General features: G+C 40.8%; 1 protein-coding gene across 1 annotated transcript; it reads left to right on the top strand.

Annotated features, from left to right (window-relative positions):
• The first annotated feature begins 15,231 nt into the window (after positions 1–15,231).
• Positions 15,232–21,779, top strand: LOC140761767 (uncharacterized). Its single transcript, XM_073099233.1, has 4 exons — positions 15,232–15,548; positions 15,647–15,738; positions 20,307–20,420; positions 21,384–21,779. The coding sequence occupies exons 1-4, from the start codon at positions 15,326–15,328 to the stop codon at positions 21,555–21,557; spliced, it is 603 nt and encodes a 200-aa protein (XP_072955334.1). The 5' UTR covers positions 15,232–15,325; the 3' UTR covers positions 21,558–21,779.
• The last annotated feature ends 582 nt before the right edge of the window (positions 21,780–22,361 follow it).

Raw genomic sequence — 22,361 nt, 5'->3', positions numbered from 1 at the left:
CTAGATAATATGAATCACAAAAGAGCATCATATTATGAATGAGTATATAAATGTGTCATCAATAATGTATAAATGTATAGTGGATATCATGCCCTAATTAATCAAATATATAAATTCTCAATAATGTATAAATAAATCTCCATGTCATATCATTCTCATCTTTTTCTCAAATATGATAAATATGATGCATGCCGATCATAACTATGTTATAATATCAAATGCAACCACATATGATGCATAATGATCACTCAATAATCAGATATATCAGATGATAATAAAATCTTATGTATTTTTCAATATCTTAGTTATTAATATTGAATCTGAATAACATCATCATACTAGATCACTGTACACAGTCAACACCAGGTACCCAATCTTAACATCCAGCCAGTAGGCCTAGAGCATACTCTGTCATATGCTAAGGCTATCTTAGTCATAATCATATCCTATCATACGCTAATGGTATATCGGTCATAATCATACCTTGTCATACGCTAAGAGTATATCGATCATAATCATACCTTGCCATACACTAAGGGCATCTCAATATCCATCAAATTGGGTACCCCACTAGTCAATTAGGATTAAATGAAGGTAATTCGCCATACACATGCCCTAGCAAACGATAGGTGTCCGATTGTCTATGCGCACTAGGCTTAACTGACTTCGGGCATGGACCACGAGATATCGCATATCAGTGACCATAATCATTACATCATGCACCCCTAATGCTGGCACCTACTCAAGTACCCATATGTTTTTTCTATCAACTTTCCTATCAATGAGATTTATGCATTTCCTTTTATATGATAGATCATGTGCATATATCCAATATTATAATCAAGTCAATGCATATCAGGAATTTATGTGGTAAGGAAATAAAAAATAACAATTTGATGCAATCTTGAATCATACATCTAACATATGCATATCCATACTAATCTATCACAAGCATACTCATGCTAGATATCATCTCGACATAAAGTCATAATAGTACAGTCAGCTCCAATCATCTCTATATATTTCACGTGCATACTCCTACTCCTATCTCGAATCAGTCTAATAAAATGCATAATAAAATATGCTCAACTGAAATCATCTCTAAATAAAATCATATAATCATGTTGAAGGCCAAAATATGCATATACATAATTATATAATATATCCTAATTTAGAAAAGACGTCTAGGGAATAAGACTTCTTACATCTAATTAGAAGACATGAACCACGTATCCCTCACATTTGTCAACAGAGCGTCAACTCATCGCTAGCAGGGTCTATGGGGTCTCAAATAAGGGGTTCAGGGTCTGAAAATATTTAAGTAACATGGAGTTAGTCGTTTATCCAATTAGAATTAATTCAAGTAAAATATAAAGGTTTATTAGGTTTACATAATTAGATCTACATTATAGATATTATTCAAATACTATAATTATACTATTATCATAAAATGCTAGTTATAATATAAGAAGAAGATGTATGTTTCTTTTTATATAAAAATATTCTAAATATATAATTATAAAATAAAATAAAAGGTGAAATAACTATTAATATGATATAATTATAGACAAGATCTATTTATAATTAATTTTTTTTATTATTCTTACTGTTTCTTAACTAATTAGCAACTACATAATCTTTACTTAGTTATATAATATAAGAAATAAGCAAATAAATAAACAACCCTATTATTTTATTCTATACAAAATAGTATAACTAAACCGATAGATTACATACTAGCTTTATATAAATAATAAATATTAGGATATTATAATTAATGAAACTAAATATTAATCTATCATATGCAAGTAAGCTTATATGTAAATAATAGGTATATTTACGTGTTTATAATATAATTAATCATTAATTATACTAATTATAATTAGCTAATAGTTACATTATTGAATATAAATATATATATATATATATATATAACAATGTAATTAGCTACCTAATTAAACTAAATGCATTAGTTACATAAAATCCTTAAATAATAGAAAAAGAAAGAAAGAAAAAGAAATAAGGAAAAAAGAAACTGCTACAGTGCTAGGCTCGGCCCAGCACTATCGTAGCCATGAAAGAGGAATTGAGGAAGAAGAAAAAGAAAGGAAGAAGAAGAAAGAAGAAAGAAAAGGAAGAGGAGAAAAAGAAAGGAAGGGAAGGGAGGAAGAGCCGGGCCGATGGGGAGGGCCCGGTCGCTGCTGGCCAGCTAGTGGCTGGCTACTTGGGTACGACGAACCTGAGATCACTAGAGAGAGAAGAGGAGCAAGAAGAAGGGCTCATCTCGGCAACAACGACGAAGTCGGTGGCGATAGGCCGGGGTCGACAAGAGGGGGGAAGAGAGATAGAGAGATCAAAGAGAGGGAGAGAGTGATGGGAGAGCATTTTAGAGAGAGAAAAATAAAAAGGAAGGAAAAGAAAGGCAGTGATGGCGGCAGGGTGGATCCGCTGTGGCTAGCTGGCCTAGCCCAACTGCCTAGGCTTGCAAAGAATGGCGCCCCCATGCAGCGCCAAGCTGCATGAGCACGAGGTTGGCCACATTATGGCTGGCCATGTCGTGGCCAATTTTTTTTTGTTATTATTTTAAGAAAAGATTTGGGAGTTATTACATACGTATTGAGTAATAGACCATGGACTATGCTAGGTATGGTCCTCAATCTGATATCGTGGAGAAATAATTTTCGGCCATCAGAGGATGTGTTTACCATGGCCTTAGTGTGGATCCAACTGCATAATCTACCCAAGGAATATTGGGAATTTGAGGCTCTCATCCTAGTGGCGGCTTACTTTGGGAAGCCACTGAGAGTCAAAGAAACGACACTCAACCATACTTGAAGTCACTCTGCCCAAGAATGTGTGGAGGTCGACCTGAGTAAGCCATTGAAAATAGCTGTATGGTAGGCTCGCGGACAGATAATTTGAATTAGACAGTGGTGTATGAAAATATTCCCCTATACTACTTTACTTGTCGAAGGGTAGGCCATTGCGTAGAGCTATGCAAAGCCAGAGTGGAAAAGAAAGAGATAGAGGTGAAAAGTAGCCCAGCTCAACCGAGTAGCACTGACAACGAGGACAACTGAGGAGAGCAATAGGTGGAGGGGCAAGAGTCCATCTATGGACCATGGTTCATTGTTCAGAGAAGGCCACGCCGAGGAACACCGAGGAGGGAGAGCTACACAAAACTAGCTAGAGAACCAATGGAAAATAGTAGAGATAACCAGGATGGTCCAAAGTTCAACAGGGGGAGTTGGGCGCAAGGACAGAGGCAAGAGGGATGGAAGTCTTACCAAGAGACTTCCATTCCTCGGAATGGTACAGAAGCTACCAATGTAGCCAATGGGAAAAGGGGAGGTTATATCTCAATAAAAAGAATGGTAGGAGAAAAGGACACCTCAACTAATCTCATACGTCAGACACACCAAAACCATGCAAACACCAAACCAAAAGAGGGTACGTTGGGGGTGACAAACAAAGGAAAGGCCAAAGCAGATGATTTGGTGGGTCCTTTGCATGCTTCTAAGATATCTCAGATGGACTTACTTCAAGATACAAAGGAACTGCCACTTACCAAGTAAGTAAAAGGAGGAATGAAGATATGGAGAGTTAGGAAGGCAAAGGTAACAAAAGGGAAGTGGAACGCCAGGAGAGTTAGCGTGGCTCCAAAGAGGTGATTGATCGAGGAATGGCAATTATCCATGGGGTGTATATTTGCCTCAACCAAGGCAATAGTAGGGAGCCTCGTACCCCATTCATGAGGACCACTAAAGAGAGTCCAAGTGGATTGCTCGAAAAGACTATACCTAGCGAAAGTCGTTCAAGAAGGGATTGCTCATGTATGGTTTGGACCAACAACACCAACCAAAGGAAAGGCCACAGAGGTGCATGATCAAATGGCCACAAAACTGAAGGTGATCCTATCCCAAGGCAAGGGGGAAGCCAAGAGGAAATGGAGATAGATCAATGGCAGACCCAGCTAGTCTTGGTGCCACATGAAAGGGGAGGACTGAGGCAGCATACCTCTACCATAGGCCAGCCTAGGCAAGAGGAAGGAGGCCAATCCCATGCCTCGAAGAGGGTGATGACCTAGTGAGATATGCTCACTTACCTATTTTTATGCTATTATCATGTCCTAAGCAATAATTTGGAACTGTTGGAGAGGTATGAAGAAAGAGGTCCATGATCGATGCCGAGATCTAAACCATGAACACAGTTTGGATTTCTTTGTTTTGCTTGAGTCACGTGCAAATCGGGAATCTGCTAAGGGGGTGGCAACAACTCTAAGGAGATGCTAGAGCCATGTTTGCAGTCCTAACGGAAGGTAGATTTGGCAGAATCATTATTATATTGAAAAAAGAAGTGGGAAGGGTGGATGTCTTTGCAACGTCTAGATATGCAGTACACATCGTTATCTTTGACAATAAGGGTCAAACTTGGGGTTGGACGCCTGTGTATGCTAGCACTCAGCTAAGTGACCAAAACAGGATATGGGAGGAGCTCACCAATGTTTTGAGCATCAACGCCCCCTGGTGCATAGTTGGTGACTTCAATACATATACATCAGTTAATGAAAAGAGGAGTGCAAGTCCAACGATACTAGGGCCTAAGTGTAGAGCATTCAAGGCCTTTGTTTATTAGGCGGGCCTCGTTGATCTGGGTTATGAAGGACCGCCTTTCACTTGGTGTAGTAACCAACTTGGCTCCAACAGAATCTAAATCAGGTTAGACCGTGCTCTAGCTAACATTCAATGGCTAGGCCTCCACCACCCAAGCAAAGTAACCCACTTAGATCGGACAGCATCAGAACATGCTCCTTCACTTTTAATGATGCTAGGTGAGAGTAGAAGACTGAAAAGACCTATGCAGTTTGAACTACTATGGATCGAACATGAGGAAAGTGAAAGGTTAGCGAGGGAGGTTTGGTCACGGAAAGCTAACGGCAACCCAATGCATGCTTTCACCCACAACTCATGCAAACTGCACTAGGTCCTCCAAAAATGGGGAAGGCAAAGTTATGGGAAGCTAGATACCCACTAATACACTTTGTTAGAGTCTTTTCTTATTGTATTAATTATTTATTTTTATTAAGATAAATTTTCTGTAGGTCGCGTTTGAATGCAGAAGGGGGCGTGTTCGAACGCCTTTGTGAACGCCTGCATCAGGTTCCCAAAAATAGAGAATATGAAATATGTATTTGAATGCGGTCGGGCATTCGAACACTATGTTTGAATGCTTGCATCAGGTTCACATCGACAGAGAATGCTTTTTGTGCGCTCGAACGTGATCGACAGGAGTCCACTAGAATTAGGGTTAATAATTGTTATTTTGGTTTGTTGGTTAGCCACTATAAAGGTGTGGATGACAGCCAAAATTATTATGCTATTGGATTATTGATTTCTTGCCTCCTATCTTCTCTACCCTAATCTCTCTCCTCCCTCTTCACCAACATACCACCTCTACCATCGGCAAGGTCTCTCCTAACTTCTAATCTCCCTCGTTTGTCAAGTCCTCCCTCTTCCTTGGGATCTTAATCACTTCTTTCCTTTCATCTTTATCCCTTAAACAACATCAACCATCCACCCTCATCTCTATTATTTTCCATAACCCTAACATCCACTCCACTCATCACCACCACATTCATCCCCACTCTATTGTATTTTCGTCCTAGTTGCAATTCAAATCTATAAAGGGCGTAAATATGAAAAATGTAGATTAGGAGTTACGGATCGATCCCACTTAGTTTCATAATTTTCTGACTACGGAAGAATATTTTTCCTCCGTTGTGCTGACTACTTCCTCTAATAAATTTAGATCTTGAAGGAATCGTTTTGTAACCTATCATTAGTATCAGAGCTAAGCGAACCTCAGACCTCCATTAATGGTGGAAACAAGGAAGATGACATCAACAAAGAGATCAATGGAGAACACACCGACAAGGGAAGACTCAATCCACGATAACCCTAATCGTGAGGCCGATTCTTTTGGGGCGGCCACGGCAGGACCGAGTCAACCAACATCCATGGGTGTGAACATGGGCTTAGCGGATAAATTTAGGGGCATGTTCCAAATATTTCCGCATAGGGTTGACGTAATACAGAATGATCATAATGCTTTAAAAGAATATGTCATGAACCAATCGACTTCGTCATCTCCTCGACGAAGATCGATGCCTCAAGAAGGACCAACGGTGGGACCACACCGAACCGATACCCTACAGGTCCAGGTGCAATATATTAATGTCAATGATCCTATTTTACCTATTCCTACACATTATCCTCCACCTCCGATACACAACCTAAGACTGGCAGTGGTGGAATACGAGAGGTGTGCAGCATCGGTGCACTTCGTCGATGAAGAGGATTGACACTTAGAGGATGATGTTGATCCCTTCAGAGATGGTGATAGACGTGCTCGAGGATATAGAGAAGGAGATCAACAAGCACAAAGGTTCAGACCTAAACCAAGGATCTTTCGCGAACCCGATAATACTATCTGAGGGAGAACCGCATGCTTGGACTTCTAAAAATTCCAAAGCGGTGATCCGACGGATTGAGTATTTTAAGTGAAACAATACTTTGATTGTCAAGAGACAACAGACCATGCAAAAGTCTAGATGGCAAGCTTTTACCCCCAAGGAATAGCATTGCATTGGTATAGATCGACTATTCGTAGTGGAGGATTTACCGGTTGGGTTGACTTTTGTAGAAGGATTACACACATATTTGGAACAGCGGTATATAAAGATTTTACTGCCACATTAAGCAAGATGGTTCAGAGGACGACCATATTAGAGTATCAAGTAGAATTTGAAAGAGTTAGTAGTCATTGCGAGCCACCTTTGCCCGAACCGACATTGATGAGCACATTCAGTTCAGGATTCCGGGATGAAATGCAGGCGGATGTTCATGCTCTTTGTCCTACCACTCTTGAGGAGGCCTTTAAGAAGGCCGTGAGGATGGAGAAAAAGCATAAGGCTCTCAAGATGGCAGTGAAAACAAGTTAGGGCAACTGAGATGGGCGGTTTGCGCCTAGAACGTCGGTTGAAAATTTTGCGAGTTCAAAGATAGCGGCTGCTAATACTAGACCACGACCACCTTTGAGATATTTTTCCAATATTAGAGGAGGCACAAGAGCCCCCATTCGAACTCTCACACCTGCCCAAGTGGAGGAGCGAAGAACGAAGGGCCTTTGCTTTCGATGTGATGAATGTTTCACTCTAGATCATCGGTGTTCCAAACCGATCAGGAGTGTGATGCTTATCAACGGTCTCAAGGAGGATGATGAGGTAGTTGGTGATAGAGAGTGTTTAGAGGTCCCTAAGGAGGTCGTGAAGGAGGGCGCGGAGGAAGATATCCAAGCAAAAATATCAATGCATGTATATTTAGGTACTTCCGCGTCGAGGACATTGCGGGTGGACGGACTCGTTAGAAAGCATTGTGTGCACATCCTTATCAATTTCGGGAGTGCACACAACTTTCTAGAAGAGAGGTTAGTAAGGAAGTTGGGCTTGGCTGCTGAACCAACTATGGGGTTTGATATTGATACTGGAGATGGCACGAAGCTTAGGACGGAGAGCTTGTGTCGCCGGGTCGGTATACTGGTGCAAGGACATGACATCATTGTGGACTTGTATCCATTGGCGCTGTGAGGAGCAGACATTGTCCTTATCACCTAGTGGTTGCAGAGCTTGGGACCCGTCACTTTTGATTTCCATAGCATGTGAATGAAATTTAACCAAGGGAACAAAGATGTGTGACTTAATGGCATTCGGTCTCCGCCGATTCTTGCGATGCAACCGATGGTGGGATTGCCTTGTGCGAGTGATTTGGCCTATCTTCTTCAGTAAGGACCAACAGGAGATGAGCCTCTAATGAGTCTAGGTACTACAATTGAATTATCTAATTTAGTAGATAAATTTGTTGGACTGTTTGAGGAACCAAAGAAGTTACCACGAAGGCGAATGACTGATCATTGCATAGAGATTGTGCTCGGGGCTGCACCGGCAAACGTGAGGTCGTATCGGTATCCACATGTGCAAAAGGAAGTTATCTCTAAGATGGTAGTCGAGATGTTGGAGCAAGGTCTCATGCAACCAAGTCATAGCTCTTACTCATTGCTCGTGCTATTGGTGCGAAAGAAGGACGGGACATGACATTTTTGGGATGACTATCGGGCACTAAACGCTATCACCGTCAAGGACCGGTATCCCATTCCGATCATAGACGAGCTACTGGATGAACTTGTAGGGGAAACCATATTTATCAAGCTTGACTTAAGGGCTGGATATCATAAAATTAGAGTTCAATGTGCATAAAACTGCATTTCGGACTCCAAACAAGCACTATGAGTTTCGGGTGATACCTTTTGGTCTCACCAATGCTCCAACTACTTTTCAAGGCCTCATGAATGATATTTTTTAGCCTCTTCTACGAATGTATGTCTTAGTATTCTTTGACGACATTTTGGTGTATAGCAGAACTGAAATGAAGCATTGGCGGCATTTGGAGGATGCGTTGAATTTTTTAAAGCAAAACTAGCTGAAGATTAAGAAGTCCAAGTGCCTGCGAGGAGCACCACAAATGGAGTATTTAGGCCATATCATCTCAGCAGAAGGTGTAGCGGCGAATCCTCAAAAGATAGCATGCATGACCGCTTAGTCGATCTCTACTACTACCATAGGATTGCGAGGATTTTTGCGGTTGACCGGATATTATCGTTGCTTCATCACCGGGTATGGTTTTTTGCTGAGAAAGGACTCTTTTAGATTAACGGATGAAGCCACTATAGCCTTTGAAAAACTAAAAACAGCAATGACAACGGCGCTCGTTCTAGCTCTATTGGACTTCACCAAATAGTTTATTGTAGAATATGATGCATCGGGAGTTGGCATAGGAGCTGTATGATACGATTCAGACTTTACCGATGTCGTCTCGAGAATGGATAAACCTTATGGGTGTCTTTTTTTAATTATTTTAGTGTTTTATTCAGAGAAAAAAGTAGGATTTTTGTAAGTTGTGTTCGAACACGGGTGGGTGCATTCGAACGCGCTTGCGAACGCCTACATCAGGTTCGCAAAAACAGAGAACGTGAAATGTGCATTCGAACGTGATTGGGCGCAAACGCCACGTTCGAACGCGATCGACCTCCATTAGGTTCATATCGACAGAGAACAACTTTTGTGCGTTTGAACGCGTTCGACCCCGTTTGACCCCGTTCGAACGCAGTCGGCGAAAATCCACTATTTCTAGGGTTAATAATTATCATTTTTGAATTGTTTGATTAGCCTTTTAAGGTGTCGATGATAACCAAAAAGGGATTATTGAATGAAATAAGTTTTTGCCCTAATCTTCTTCTTCTCCTTCTCTCTCGATCCCTCATTCTCCGGCTCCGCCGCTTCTAGCCTCCCTCGACCTGCCACTCACCTTAGTCCTTTAGGGACGCGGCCCACTCCTCCCCCTTATTCAAATCTCTCTACCCTTGCCCTAACCCTTTTCATCATCCATAATCCTTCCACCACCACCTTACTCACCGGCACCACTCCATTATCGCTGGCCTACCACCTCCATAATCCACTTAGGATCCCGTGCCTCTATCCACGAATCCATAGAATAGACTCCCTAATGTTCACCTACTTATCTAAAAATATCTCTAGATCTCGCTATCCGATTTTCCTGTTATTAGATTCATTGGAAAGCTCTTTTCTAGGGCTACAAAATATCAAAATTTTACGTTAATCTGACGATTATAACTTTCGGAATCCTCTTCTAAAGTTCCATGCAAGATCTTATCCAAATCTAAAAATGGGATAAATCAAACCTTAACCCAAGGGGAGATCGTATCAAGAGTGGTATCAGAGCCACTATTTCTTGGACACGCACTTCCTATGATGACAACCAAAGCCATGACTGCACGACGAAATGAGGAGGACGAGATTTCCCTAATAGAGAAGGGAGAAACGACTACGGGAACTTCCACCTATGGAATTGCCTGACCGAATCTAACTACGGAAGAGCCTAGCGTTCAAGCCATGATTAGATCTCTTTTCGAACAGATGGCCATCAATAATCAGATGATGATGGAGATGATGCGGGAAATACCGGCGACAAGAGAAGCTATGGTGATTGGAAATGCACCAACGACCCCCCGACGCGAGTCTACCACCATGAACCCGCCACCAACAGCAAGAACCTTTACTGCCACAACCCTATGGGCAAAGACTAGCAATGATGGTTCTGCCAGGCCAAGTTGCGGGTGAGCCGATCCGTCGAGCAAACCTAAATGGAAATCATCTTGGAAGACTAGACCCTTGGGTGGGGCAAGACGAACCGAAACCGCGTCGAGTTAACATAAACTGAAGGAAGGATCATCAACCATTCATGATGCATCCTCCTTAGGCTAGACAAGGGCTTGGATATGATCCAGACTGAGACAACAGTTTTTGTGGGTGAACCATGCATCTTGAATTTCCAAAGTTCAAAGATGGTGACCCGATCGATTGGTTCTATAGGGCGGAACGATTCTTCGCGTACCAAGGTACAATGAAAAAATATAAGGTGACGTTTGTGAGCTTCCACCTTGAAGATGTGGCACTTCATTGTTTTCGGGTAGCCAATGCGCGTGATATGATTGAAAGTTGGGTCGATTTTTGCACCAATATTACGCGGCGATTTGGAGCGTCGGGGTATGAAAACTTCGATGCTCTCCTCTCAAAGACTATGAAAGGGACCACGGTTGGAGCATACCAAGAAGAATTTGAGAGAATAAGTAGCCGTTGCTAACCTCCTTGGACTGATCAACAACTTCGTAGCACTTTTATCTTAGGGCTGCGGGGAGACATACAAGCCGACGTGAGGGTTTTAAGGTCTAAAACCTTAAAGGAGGCCTTTGAGGATGCAGTCCTAATGGAAGACAACCATAGAGCAATGAGGATACACATCAAACAGAACTAGACAAGCCAAGATAGTCGCAACCATGTTCAGCCTACCATAGCGGCAGGAAATGCGATCGACGTACCAAGACTTGCTGCTGCAATGGTGCCTCCTCGAGGAAACACTGCGATGGGCTGCGACCAGCTGGCCGCGGCGGGCCCCGACGCCGCCGCACCGCCCCCCCCCTCACCGTAAACCTCTCTCTCTCTCTCTCTCTCTCTCTCGCCGAGGCCGGACTATCGCCACCGCACCTCCACGAGCACCGGTGACTTGCTTCTTCTTCTTCTTCTTCTTCTTCCTCTTCTTCTTCTTCTTCCTCTTCTTCTTCTTCTTCTTTCTTTCCTTCTTTCTTTCTTTCTTTTTCTCCTTCTTCCTCAGCTTGCAATATTTTAATAATATTATATATATCCTTCAATGGTGCCTCCTCGAGAACCCTTGAGGGCCCCTATTCCACCTAAATTCCTGTTATGCATTGACTTGTTATTGTACCATATGATCATGATGTTATCCTCACGAAGTGGCAGGGTATGATTATATTTGAGATACTCCTTGCGGATGGCACGCACCTGTGCACAGTGGTCTAGAGGTCCAGGATTGTATATTTTTATCAGTAGTCTTTCTGAGCACTCATAGATGCGAGATGGCACATGCTCAAGTGGAGGAGCGAAGAGCCAAAGGCCTTTGCTTTTGCTGTGATGAGATGTTCGTACCTGGACACTACTGCGCTAAATCGATGGGAACGGTGATGCTAATAGATAGATTGGAGGAAGTTGAGGATGAGGTTGCAGCTAAAGATGAGGGTGTGGCTGAACAACAAGAAGTAGTAGAGGAGCAGCCCGTGGAAGACATTATGGCCGAAATCTCCCTCCATGCCTATTCCGGGACAACCGCACCAAAGACCTTGTGGGTGAACAGTGTAGTCAAGAAAACTATAGTGAGAATCTTGATCAACACCAGGTCCACTCACAACTTCATTGACAAGAGGCTTCTTAGGAAGATTGGGCTCGAGTCAGAACCTATGGACGGGTTCGATATGACGATCGGAGATGGTACCACATTGCGGGCTGATTTTATTTGCGAAGGTATGGAGTTGAAGGTGCAAGGCCAAACCTTCACATGAGATCTATATCCGTTAGCATTGCAGGGTGCCGACATCATCTTGGGGACTCAATGGCTTCGAAGCTTGGGGCCTGTGACATTTAATTTTACAAACCTCACACTTACATTTTAGAGGAATGACCGGAGAGTGCTATTGGATGGAAATCAACCACAACAAGAGCCAGCGTTGCAACCGTTGTTTGAACTTCCATGTGTAGGGGACGCAAGTGAGCATCCTTCTTTCTCAGCACCAACATTTCCCTTCTTCTCAGATTTGCGGACAGCCAGCGCAGAGGATAGTGATCTGGTCTGACTCATGAAGGAGCTGAGAGAGAACCCATCGAGCCACCCTGAGCACGAGGAGCATGATAGGTTGGTACTCGAGCGCGGGCGGATTAAGGTACCTGCAGACGAGGGGCTACGGAGACTATTGATGGCACACTTCCATAATACTCCTATAGCAGGCCACGAATGGGTGTTATGGACTTACAAGCGGCTGGCCCAAAGTTGTACATGGACAACGTTGAAGTCGGACGTGAAGAAATATGTGTGTGAATGCCAAATCTACCAACGAGTCAAATCGAAAACGCTCAAACCAAGCGGGCTGTTGCAACCACTGTCTATATCGGAGCATATTTGGGAGGACATCTCCATGGACTTCATCGAGAGGCTACCAGAGGTTCGAGGCTAATTTGTGGTGTTCGTTGTAGTGGATAGGCTAAGCAAATATGCTCATTTTGTAGCATTGACGCACCTGTTTTCAGCGAAGAAGGTTGCTGGAATTTTTGTTTGGGAAGTGGCGCGCTTGCATGGGATGCCTAAAACGATCGTGTCAGACCTGGATCGCATCTTCATCAGCAAGTTTTGGTCCGAGTTTTTCAGATTGCAAGGGACTCGAGTCAACCTTAGTTTAGCTTATCACCCCGAGATGGATAAAAAAATCGAGGTGGTGAATCGCGGACTAGAGCAATACTTGCGTTGCTTTGTGGCAGACCAACCGAGGGATTGGGTCAAATTCCTTCGATGGGTCAAGTGGTCTTACAATACAGCTCATCACTCTAGCATCAGTATGATCCCCTTTGAGGCAGTTTATGGACGCGCTCCCCTTGTCTTGTATGCTTACGATAGACTCGCGGCGATAGATCGGACCGAGAAAGACTTAGAACTTGTGGACCAAGACGAAACCTTGAGACGACTCAAGATTCACCTAGCATCAGCCCAAAACTACATGAAACAGACTCATGACAAGGGCCGGGGCGAGCGAGAGTTTGAGGTGGACCAATTGGTGTTCGTTCGAGCTCAACCGTATTGGCAATCCATATTGAGGCTGATTTTGAACCAAAAGCTGGGTCACAAGTTTTATGGACCATATCGATGGCTACAATGAATCGGTCCAATAGCTTACCGATTGGACCTACCTAAAGAAACTCGGGTCCATCCGGTTTTCCATGTGTCGGCATTGAAGGCCCAAATCGAGCCTAATCATGTGGTGGGTTCGGCCTTTCCCAAACTAATAGAGGAAGATAGCCCAGCTAAACCGATCCGAGTCTTAAGCCGTAGGAGAAGACGCCATGGATCCAGATTGGAGACAGAAGTGTTAATTGAGTGGCTAAGCAAGCCCATTGACGAGTCTACCTAGGAGCTCGAGTCAGATATCATGATCGTGATACACTTAGTTAGGATCTTTTCCTATTGCGTTAGGTGTTTATTTTTATTAAAATAAAATTCTTGTAGGTTACGTTCGAACGCCCCTATGAACGCCTGCATCAGGATCGCAAAACAGAGAACACATATTGTGCGTTCAAATGCGGTCATGAAAGTTCGAATGCCCGCGTTTGAACACCTGTATAGCGTTCGCACATCCAGAGATTGAGCTTTTTGAGAGCGTTCAAATGTGATTAGGCGCGTTTGAACGCGATTTGGCGCATTCGAACGCGATCGACAGGAATCCTCTAGAATTAGGGTTTCATATTATTTTAGGACTTGTTGGCTAGCCTCTATAAATATGTGGATGGCAGTCAACTTCATTATGCTAATGAATTCTTAATTTTTTGCCTCCTATCTTCTCTCTAGACTTCTCCCTCCTCCCTTTTCACTATCATTCCACCTCTACAGTTGGTAAGGTTTCTTCTAACTTCTAATCTCCCTCATTTGTCGAGTCACTCCTCTTCTTTGGGATCTCGACCACTTCGTTCCCTTTGTCTACTTCCCTTAATCACTTCCACAATCCACCCTCATCTCCATACCCATCCATATCTCTAATATCCACTTCACCCGTCACCACCACTATCACCCACGTTTTTCTATGTTTTTGTCCCTCCTACAGTTCGAATCTGCGACGGGAGTAAATAGAAAGTCTTAGATCAGGAAGTTATGGACCTAACTCAATTGGTTTCATAATTTTTTAACTATCGAAGAATATCTGACAAATATTTTTCTACGGTTGTGCGGACTGATTTCTGTAATACATTCAGATCTTGAAGGAATCGTAGTGTAGCCTATCTTAAGTTCCAGATCTTATCAATTGGTATCAGAGCCTATCAATTTGGTATCAAAGCCTTATCAGATCGCTTCCTCAATTTCACATCTTGAGGATAAGGTTGCAGATGCATGGTGGATTGATACGGTTTGGACTTCACTGATGTTGTCTCGAGCATGGACACACCTTATGGGTGTTTTTTCTTATTATTTTAGTATTTTATTCAGAGAAAAAAAATAAAATTTCTATAAGCCAATTATTCAAGCATATGTAGTAAAGCTAGTAAGATATTTTATTCAAGCCAATACCGTTAAGATATTTTATAAATATATACAAAAATCGTGTTTGAGTTCACCCGGTGTATAAATCTAAGAACCTCCGCCTCCAATTTTAGGGATTGAGATTTATCAGCGCCAACTTCGTGTGAGTCAATCTGGGCAACCATATATTTATGTCCAACAACTACAACTTCTCATCCTTGTTTGGATTGCTGATTCAGGTTCTTAAATTAGACTTCAATTTTTTTATGAATTAGCTCATTTAGGTTTGACTCGAGTTTGAAATTAACTTCGAAATTTACTTAAATTAGAAATACTAGCAATTCAAGGCTGGAGTTCGAAATTGGCTTGAATTAAAAATACTATCAATTCAAGCAAGATTGGTGATTTGGTGTTCATGAATAGGCTCGAACTCGGTTACACCCACTTGTCCGAATCCCACTCCGTTCTCCTTTGCCGTCAAAACCCTAGAATTCCTCTTTTCTCTAAAAACCCTAATAAAGAATTTCCCCCTTTTACCTCTCCAAGCGAAACAGGGAGAGGCCATGGATACTACGAATGTGGAAAACGGAGGAGGAGGACGACGAGGTCCTTCTCCAACTCTATCTCCAGAGTCCATGTCATTTCTAGGGGAAGGGATCTCCCTCGTCCTCTCGCGGTGGACTGCACTCCAGATGGCGGTGGAGAATGGGTGGGGCGGGAGAGACTCCCGGAGGAAGGCCGACGAGCTCGCCGATTCCATCCTCTCTTTGTTCGTCCAATCCAAAGGTCAGGATTTTTTCCTCCAAAGATGGTGTTTTTTCTTCCTTTTTTTTGTTCAATTTGGATGTGAATTTGGTAAATTGATGTAAGCTTATCCGTTTCAGCTCCACTTTACATCGATGATCTGGAGAATATGATTGATGAGAGCATGGTGGTTTCCTTCAATACGGAGATCGAGGATGGGAGTGTGGAGGAGGTATTCTGCTCTTCTCTTGTTATAATGATGATTTTAATCCTGTTAGATGATATGATAATAGAATAATCCTGTGAAATTTCTTTGCTGTGTATATTGTAATTCACGGTGCAATTGAGAGGATGAAATTGTTTGTAGATCCAATTGACGTCTGGACTGTATTGATTTAGGTTCACTGCAAGTCAAGTTGAAATAAAAGCAGATTTAGAATATCAGTGGTTTTGTTAGATGTTGGTGTTTATAGATAGCACACCCGTAAAATGAGAATACTATGTTTAGGCAATGCCAAGTAATGGGTTGTCGTATTATCTTACATGGATTCATTCAAAGATTTTAATGGTAGGGTGCGAACAGATGTGTTTGGTGATGTGCGAACAGATCCTCAGGAAAACTGAGACGACATCCTAGAATTGTTGCATAGTCTGTGATCATTGAATATGTCACTCATGGCTGCTAGAGAACAAGTATTTAGTTTCAGAAAGAATTCCTGAGTATCATAAAAAAGAGAAATTGATTTCTGATGAAAAAAATTTATGCTTAGTTACTAAAGCATTTTATTCTTCTCCTAAACTGAAGTAGGCTAGAAATTTTCTCCTCCACCTGAATTCTTACCTATTTTCCTGAAGCACTCAGAAATAAGTTGCATTTCCATTTAAACATAATAGATGCCCTTGTAGGTTTCAAAGAAATGGACACGTAAAGGCCTTTAGAAATTGGCCCAGGTATTATTCAAATTTATAGTTTTGAGCAAACTTGAAGAACTAGGTCTGGATTGATCTGTATGTAAGAAAATTATGAGATTTTTATGAGTGGTGGCCGCACGAGTTATGGATCCAATAGCTTTTATTTCACGTGAATTTAAAGTCGGGGTAAAAAGTTAAAAATAAAACAGTGAAAAAATGTCAGACCTTGACAGATTGATAATTATCCGACGTTGTGACGATCGTCGGAGGGTGGTGGATGACTGTAAGGTAGGGTGGCTGGTAGGAAAAGATGGTGGTTAAAGTTTGCATGTTTTGAATGGATCTAAGATTATGATCTATTCCTATGAAGATAAAAATGATCTAATATTTGCAATAAAAGATAAAGACGAGATAATATAAAGAACTTAACTTAATATCATTCCACTCGTGATAATTATCCCGTAATTACTCTTATTTATAGGAGTAGAATCATAATGATCGATCCAATTCACTCTATTAGGCTTACATCCGCTTTATTTAAAATTTAAAGCAATAAGCAAATCTATCTAACTCGGCTCAACTTAACTCAGTTGACTTGACCCACGTGGTCGGATCATAAATATCCACCATGCTTTTAACACATTGTCATTAAGGTAACTAGTACGCTAGCTGGATCTTCTAGCTCATTTTGTGCTTATGGGCTCACGGGTCTACATGCAGGTTAGGCTTAATCAGTTGATGCGGGTCGTCGGATTATTCCACCAGTCATTTTCGGGCTCACACTTGAGCTTAAAGTCATGCTTATGGGTTCCCAATTGGTTCACATGAGGTGGTCGAGCTAGATTACAAAAATTCAGCTAGTCTCGAGATATGTGCACTTCGTCTCTCCCAACCAATAGCCCAAACCCTAATCCTAAGGTTGAAAATGTATTTTCGGTCTAGGAGTACCATCAAAGGTTACACGGGCGGTAAAAACAGCTGGATAAGATTGTTGGTCGGTGGTAATCGACGTTTAGTAGGTTCTCACGGCGGCGAGTGGCGATAGAAGCCAAAAATCGATCTTTGGCTCCGGTTGCTGTAGCAGCGGCCATTGCGCATCGCCAGTAGGTCCACTGGCTGGCAAAAGCTACCCTGGCGTGGCTTGCCTGGGCCAATATCACCATAAGCATGGCCATTGGGTTCGGCCACACAACAATCACCTGTGGCTATGGTGGCCATCACTAGATGGCAGTCAAGCTGGGGAGACTAGCCTTGGCCATAGAAGGGTCGAACCCAAGCCCGTGAGCCATTGTTTTGTTACAGTCAGGATGGTTGTCGATGGCGGCCGTCCGATCGGTGCTGACACGAATGACAACCATGGTTTGTGTGCGGGTGGTCCAAAGAAGGTGTCGTTGGTGATGGCTTGGATTGTTGCTGGTGCAAGCTAGGTTTCCAGTCATTGTTTTCCACCGTAGTTGAGGAAGATGACGATAGGTATTTGTTGCTAAGGGCTTCTTCGACGTCGCAACTATGGCTGGGAGGGTCTACATGGGTGGAGCAACCTCCACCAAGGTTGAAGGAGGAGTTGAGGCGGTTTGGAGTTTGGACTCCCCTCTACCTTCACGAGTGGACTCCTTTAGCCGCAGTTGACTTGTTTCCGCCGTGGCCGGCAGCGTTGGCGGTCTAGATGGTTGTGTTAGGATAGGAGAACGGTCGTCAAGACTTGAATCGCCTTCTCGATCCTCTTGGAGATCTCTTTTGATATTCCACGGACTCGACCAACTCCCTTGCCTACGTTGGTGGTTCGTTGTTGGCGGTGGCTACTAGTGGTCGTGATGGCATTAGAGTAACTCCTTCAAGAACAAAGATGAGTTTCTGGTCCTCATTCTTACTCTTTCTTTTATTTATCTTCTTCGATCTCTTGCTAACCATCGACGGAGGAACGATACCTCTGATATCACTATTAGGAATCAAATCTAGATCGATCTGGACGTAAGAAAATTATGAGATTTTTAAAGGTGGTAGCCTCATGAGGCTATGAATCTAATGGCTTTGGTTTCACGTAGATCCGAGGTTGAGGTGAAAAGTTAAAAATAGTGTAATGTTAAAAACAATGAAGGAAGGTCAAAAATTGGATATATTGGTAATTATTCGACGTTGTGGCAGTCGTCGAAAAGTGATGGACAGCTATGGGTTTTGGTGGACAGTTGTAAGGTAGAGTGGCTGATGGAGGAAAATGGTGGCTAAGGTTTGAATGCTTTGAATAGATCTAAGGTTATGATCTACTCCTACAAAAGTAAAAACAATCTAATGATTACGATAAAATATAAAGATGAGATAATAAAAATAACTAAACTCAATATCGTTTCACTCATAATAATTATCCCATGATCACTCTTATTTATAAGAGTAGAATCATAGCAGATCAGGTCCAATTCATCCGATTGGTCTTACATCCACTTTATTTAAAATTTAAAGTAATAAGCAAATCTAATTAACTAACTCGATTCTGAGAAGGCATTTCTGATGTTTGGAAGTTAGCCAAAATTGTTTTTGTTCATTAGCAACGTTGGTTACTCAAAACTTTGAAGGAAATCAGAAATTCTTTTAGGAGGGAGTATGGTAAACCTTTTTGGATAATCTTGATATTTTTACACTTTAGGTACATTTTTAATCTTTTAATCAAGAGTATGCTTATAATTGTCTTCTTATTCTTATTTATATAATTGATAATGATAGTGTCTTCTTGTCCTTAAACTCACCTCTATAAAAGAACTTCTTTATGCGTAATTTAAAGGATTTTTATTTATATACCATTCCTTTTTCTTGGTGTATGGACAAGCCTAACATAATCTATCCCACAATCATTTTCTGGATTACTCCATAACATTGGAAATGTCATTTAAGCTTGATATGCTGCTGAAAATTGTATTTCACATTTCTAGTATGTATGTTGTTGTATCCTGTTATTCTCTTGAGGCTAGAAATTTTATAACTGACGAGAATAGAAAGCGACAAGCTTCTTTACTGCTCTTTCCTTCTTTAGTCATACTCCTAAGATAAAAATGTTGAAATGGATGTGTAATGTTATTATGGATATATAATTAGACAATTGCATTTATTACAATTAAAGGATAGCACTTGCAAGATTGATAGTTGAACTATGTTCAACAGATAAGAAATAGCACATAAGTCAGAAAAATTATTTCATAAGAATGATGTCACCCCAAGAAGAGAGACCAAGTATTTCTCTAGGTAGTGGGGAAAGATATGGTAGTGGTTCAGTTGATGGAGAATGTTATGTGAAATACATTATGATGGAGGAAAAGATCCATATATCTGAATTAAAATAGTTGGGTTCAAGCGTTAGTTTTTGTTGTCCTTGTTGTACTTCTTTCTTGTTTTTGTTTATCCATTTTTTGATGGTCTATTAACCACTAATTGTACCACATATTTTAAGCAGCAAATTTTACATTTATGCTATAAGAAATCTACCTTAATTGACCCTATATATCTGTATGTGCGATACTTATGTTTCTAACTTTGTGAACTTGGTTCCACTTGTGTGCCTCAAGATTTTGAAGAACAAGTGCTAATTGCAGTTTATACCTATCCTTCTTTGAGTGTAATTAGCTGAAACCATTAAAACTATTTTGCTACCACATTGAGTTCTCTAATGGAGAAATATGTGCATTCTTTTGCCTTGTATGTTTGCCATCAAATAATGGTTGTAGGCATGACCTGTGCAGCCAAATTTAGAAACATGCTGAAACATGCTGGAATGGATGCATTGTTGGATGAATTGTATAGTGTGCTCTAGATAACAATTTAACATTACAGCAACTCCTACAGAATCTTGCATTTCTACTTAATTTCTTTGTAAGTCATTACATTTTCATTGTCTAACAGATAGCAGAGGAATTGATGATTATGCATGAAGATTGTCTTAAAGGTAACTATGAACCAATTCAGAAGCTGCGGGAGGCAGGTCCCCAAAGAAATGCTGTTTCTCAAAGTAGACAGGTAATTAAATAACACAGTTTACAGAGTCTTCTGCATTTTGGTCTAATTTTATTATGCTAATATGTTTAGAGCTGATTGTAAGACCTGAGAAGATATGAATTACTGGTTTGTCAAAAGGTAAGGTTTGAAGTTTCACCTGAGATAGAACAATAACAACCAAAACTTGATGAAAGGTAAAGCCAAACTCATTGGTTAAGGACAAAACTATAAAGATTTCTAATTTTAACATTTATATTGGACTACAATAAACAAAAACCATTATATTTCACTCTAAAATATTTATCTTTTTAGGTCAAAATCGAAACACCAAAACCGAAAATTCAAACCATATTAAAACATTCTAACAAATTTACTAGTCAGGACATGCATAATCTTTAACAATTGTTTGTCTGCTTAAAGGCACTTTATGTCTTATTTAAACATTTTCTTATATTTTACAAGCTGAAAGATAAATGTAAAGCACCTTTCTATTTTGTGAAACTCTATGCTACTTCAAATATGGAGAGTCGACAGTTGTCCTTTCGTATCAAATTGTTGAAAATTGTCTTAAACTTCAGAATTATTTCTTGTTTCAAATAATCACATTTTGAGTCCATCAGATAAGAAATACGGCTTTAATGAAGCTGTGCCAACAAGTTGGCAAAAGGTTCATCCTTCTTACATAGTAACTATTTTTGCAATAGATGCAACCTCATAGGAGAGATAGAATGCTATGTTTGTATAGTGCATTTAATGATTATTTAATTAGCATTTGGTTAATCATATTAACTGTCATATCTTCAAATAATCATGTAATATCACGATCATCTTAATTGGGGGTTAATCTTCAATCTTTTCTCCAAAAAATAAAACCATGTAATATCACAATCATGCTTAATCCAAATTCTAGTGTTGTGACGACCTGGTAGGCTGTGAAATTCTGTTTGTGTGCTATATAATATGAACTTGCATCATGTGATGCAGTTGATTGATGACAACGAAGACGAGAGCTCCGAAGAGGAAGAGTTAGCAGAAATGATGGTGGATGATGCTGAGCCAAAGGAAACGACTATGGACCAGCCAAAGCCTAGTAAAGCAATGCCCGATGAAGAGGGATGGTCTGTTGTTGCTCCCAGACGCAGCAGGGGTAGAAACTGAGGATAACATAAATGCAGCCCTAAAACAACTAATACAGAGTTGTACTTCCTTTAGTTTTATTGTTAAAGTTTTTTTTTCTTCCGTTCATTTTATGGTTAATTTTTTGTCGGTTTGGGTTTTCGCACCTCTGATGTTATAAAGTCAGCTTTGCTATTTATTGCATCCTCCCCTTTGTTGCCACACTTTCTAGATTTGATATGCTGCATATTGTAAGTGCTTCAACCGTTTCTTGAAGATGGTCTTCAATCATTTCTGATGGGATATTGAACCCCTGATTGTTTGGTTGCTTAACCTATGGAATTCCTACTTTTTCTCTTTACTTTGATCAGAATAGATGTTACTAGAAATAATAGACAAAATCGCGCTGCAGAGGATGAATTTATATTCAATAGTTATGAACTGAAAGAAGCATAGATTTTATGAAATATACAATCTTCATTATCATCATCATTGTAAGACTAGTCATCAGGATTGTGCCACCTATATGTGACTCTATTAAGGATATTTCCCTTACAAATTTTAAATCCTTAAATCCTATAAATCGAGCTGAGTTGGGACTAAAGGCTGTGTTTTTCGTTTAATCATTATCATTATTATTATTATTATTATTATTATTATTATTATTATTATTATTATTTTAGAAGATTGAAAACCCTAGGTAGTTATTATTGTAGTATGTCCAACTACAGTGGCCAAGCATTTATTAGGATTTCTATGTATTCATAGAAATGCTGTAATTGTTTGCTTTCAGCTGGACCTTCAAATGAAGATGATTGATCATGAACGAAGCGAAGCGGTTCCAGA

Source organism: Typha angustifolia, chromosome 6 (genome assembly GCF_048772165.1).
Source record: "Typha angustifolia cultivar Huaian chromosome 6, ASM4877216v1, whole genome shotgun sequence".
Taxonomy (NCBI): domain Eukaryota; kingdom Viridiplantae; phylum Streptophyta; class Magnoliopsida; order Poales; family Typhaceae; genus Typha; species Typha angustifolia.
The sequence above is the reverse complement of the archived record's forward strand: the minus strand, read 5'-3'. Positions and strand labels throughout refer to the sequence as shown.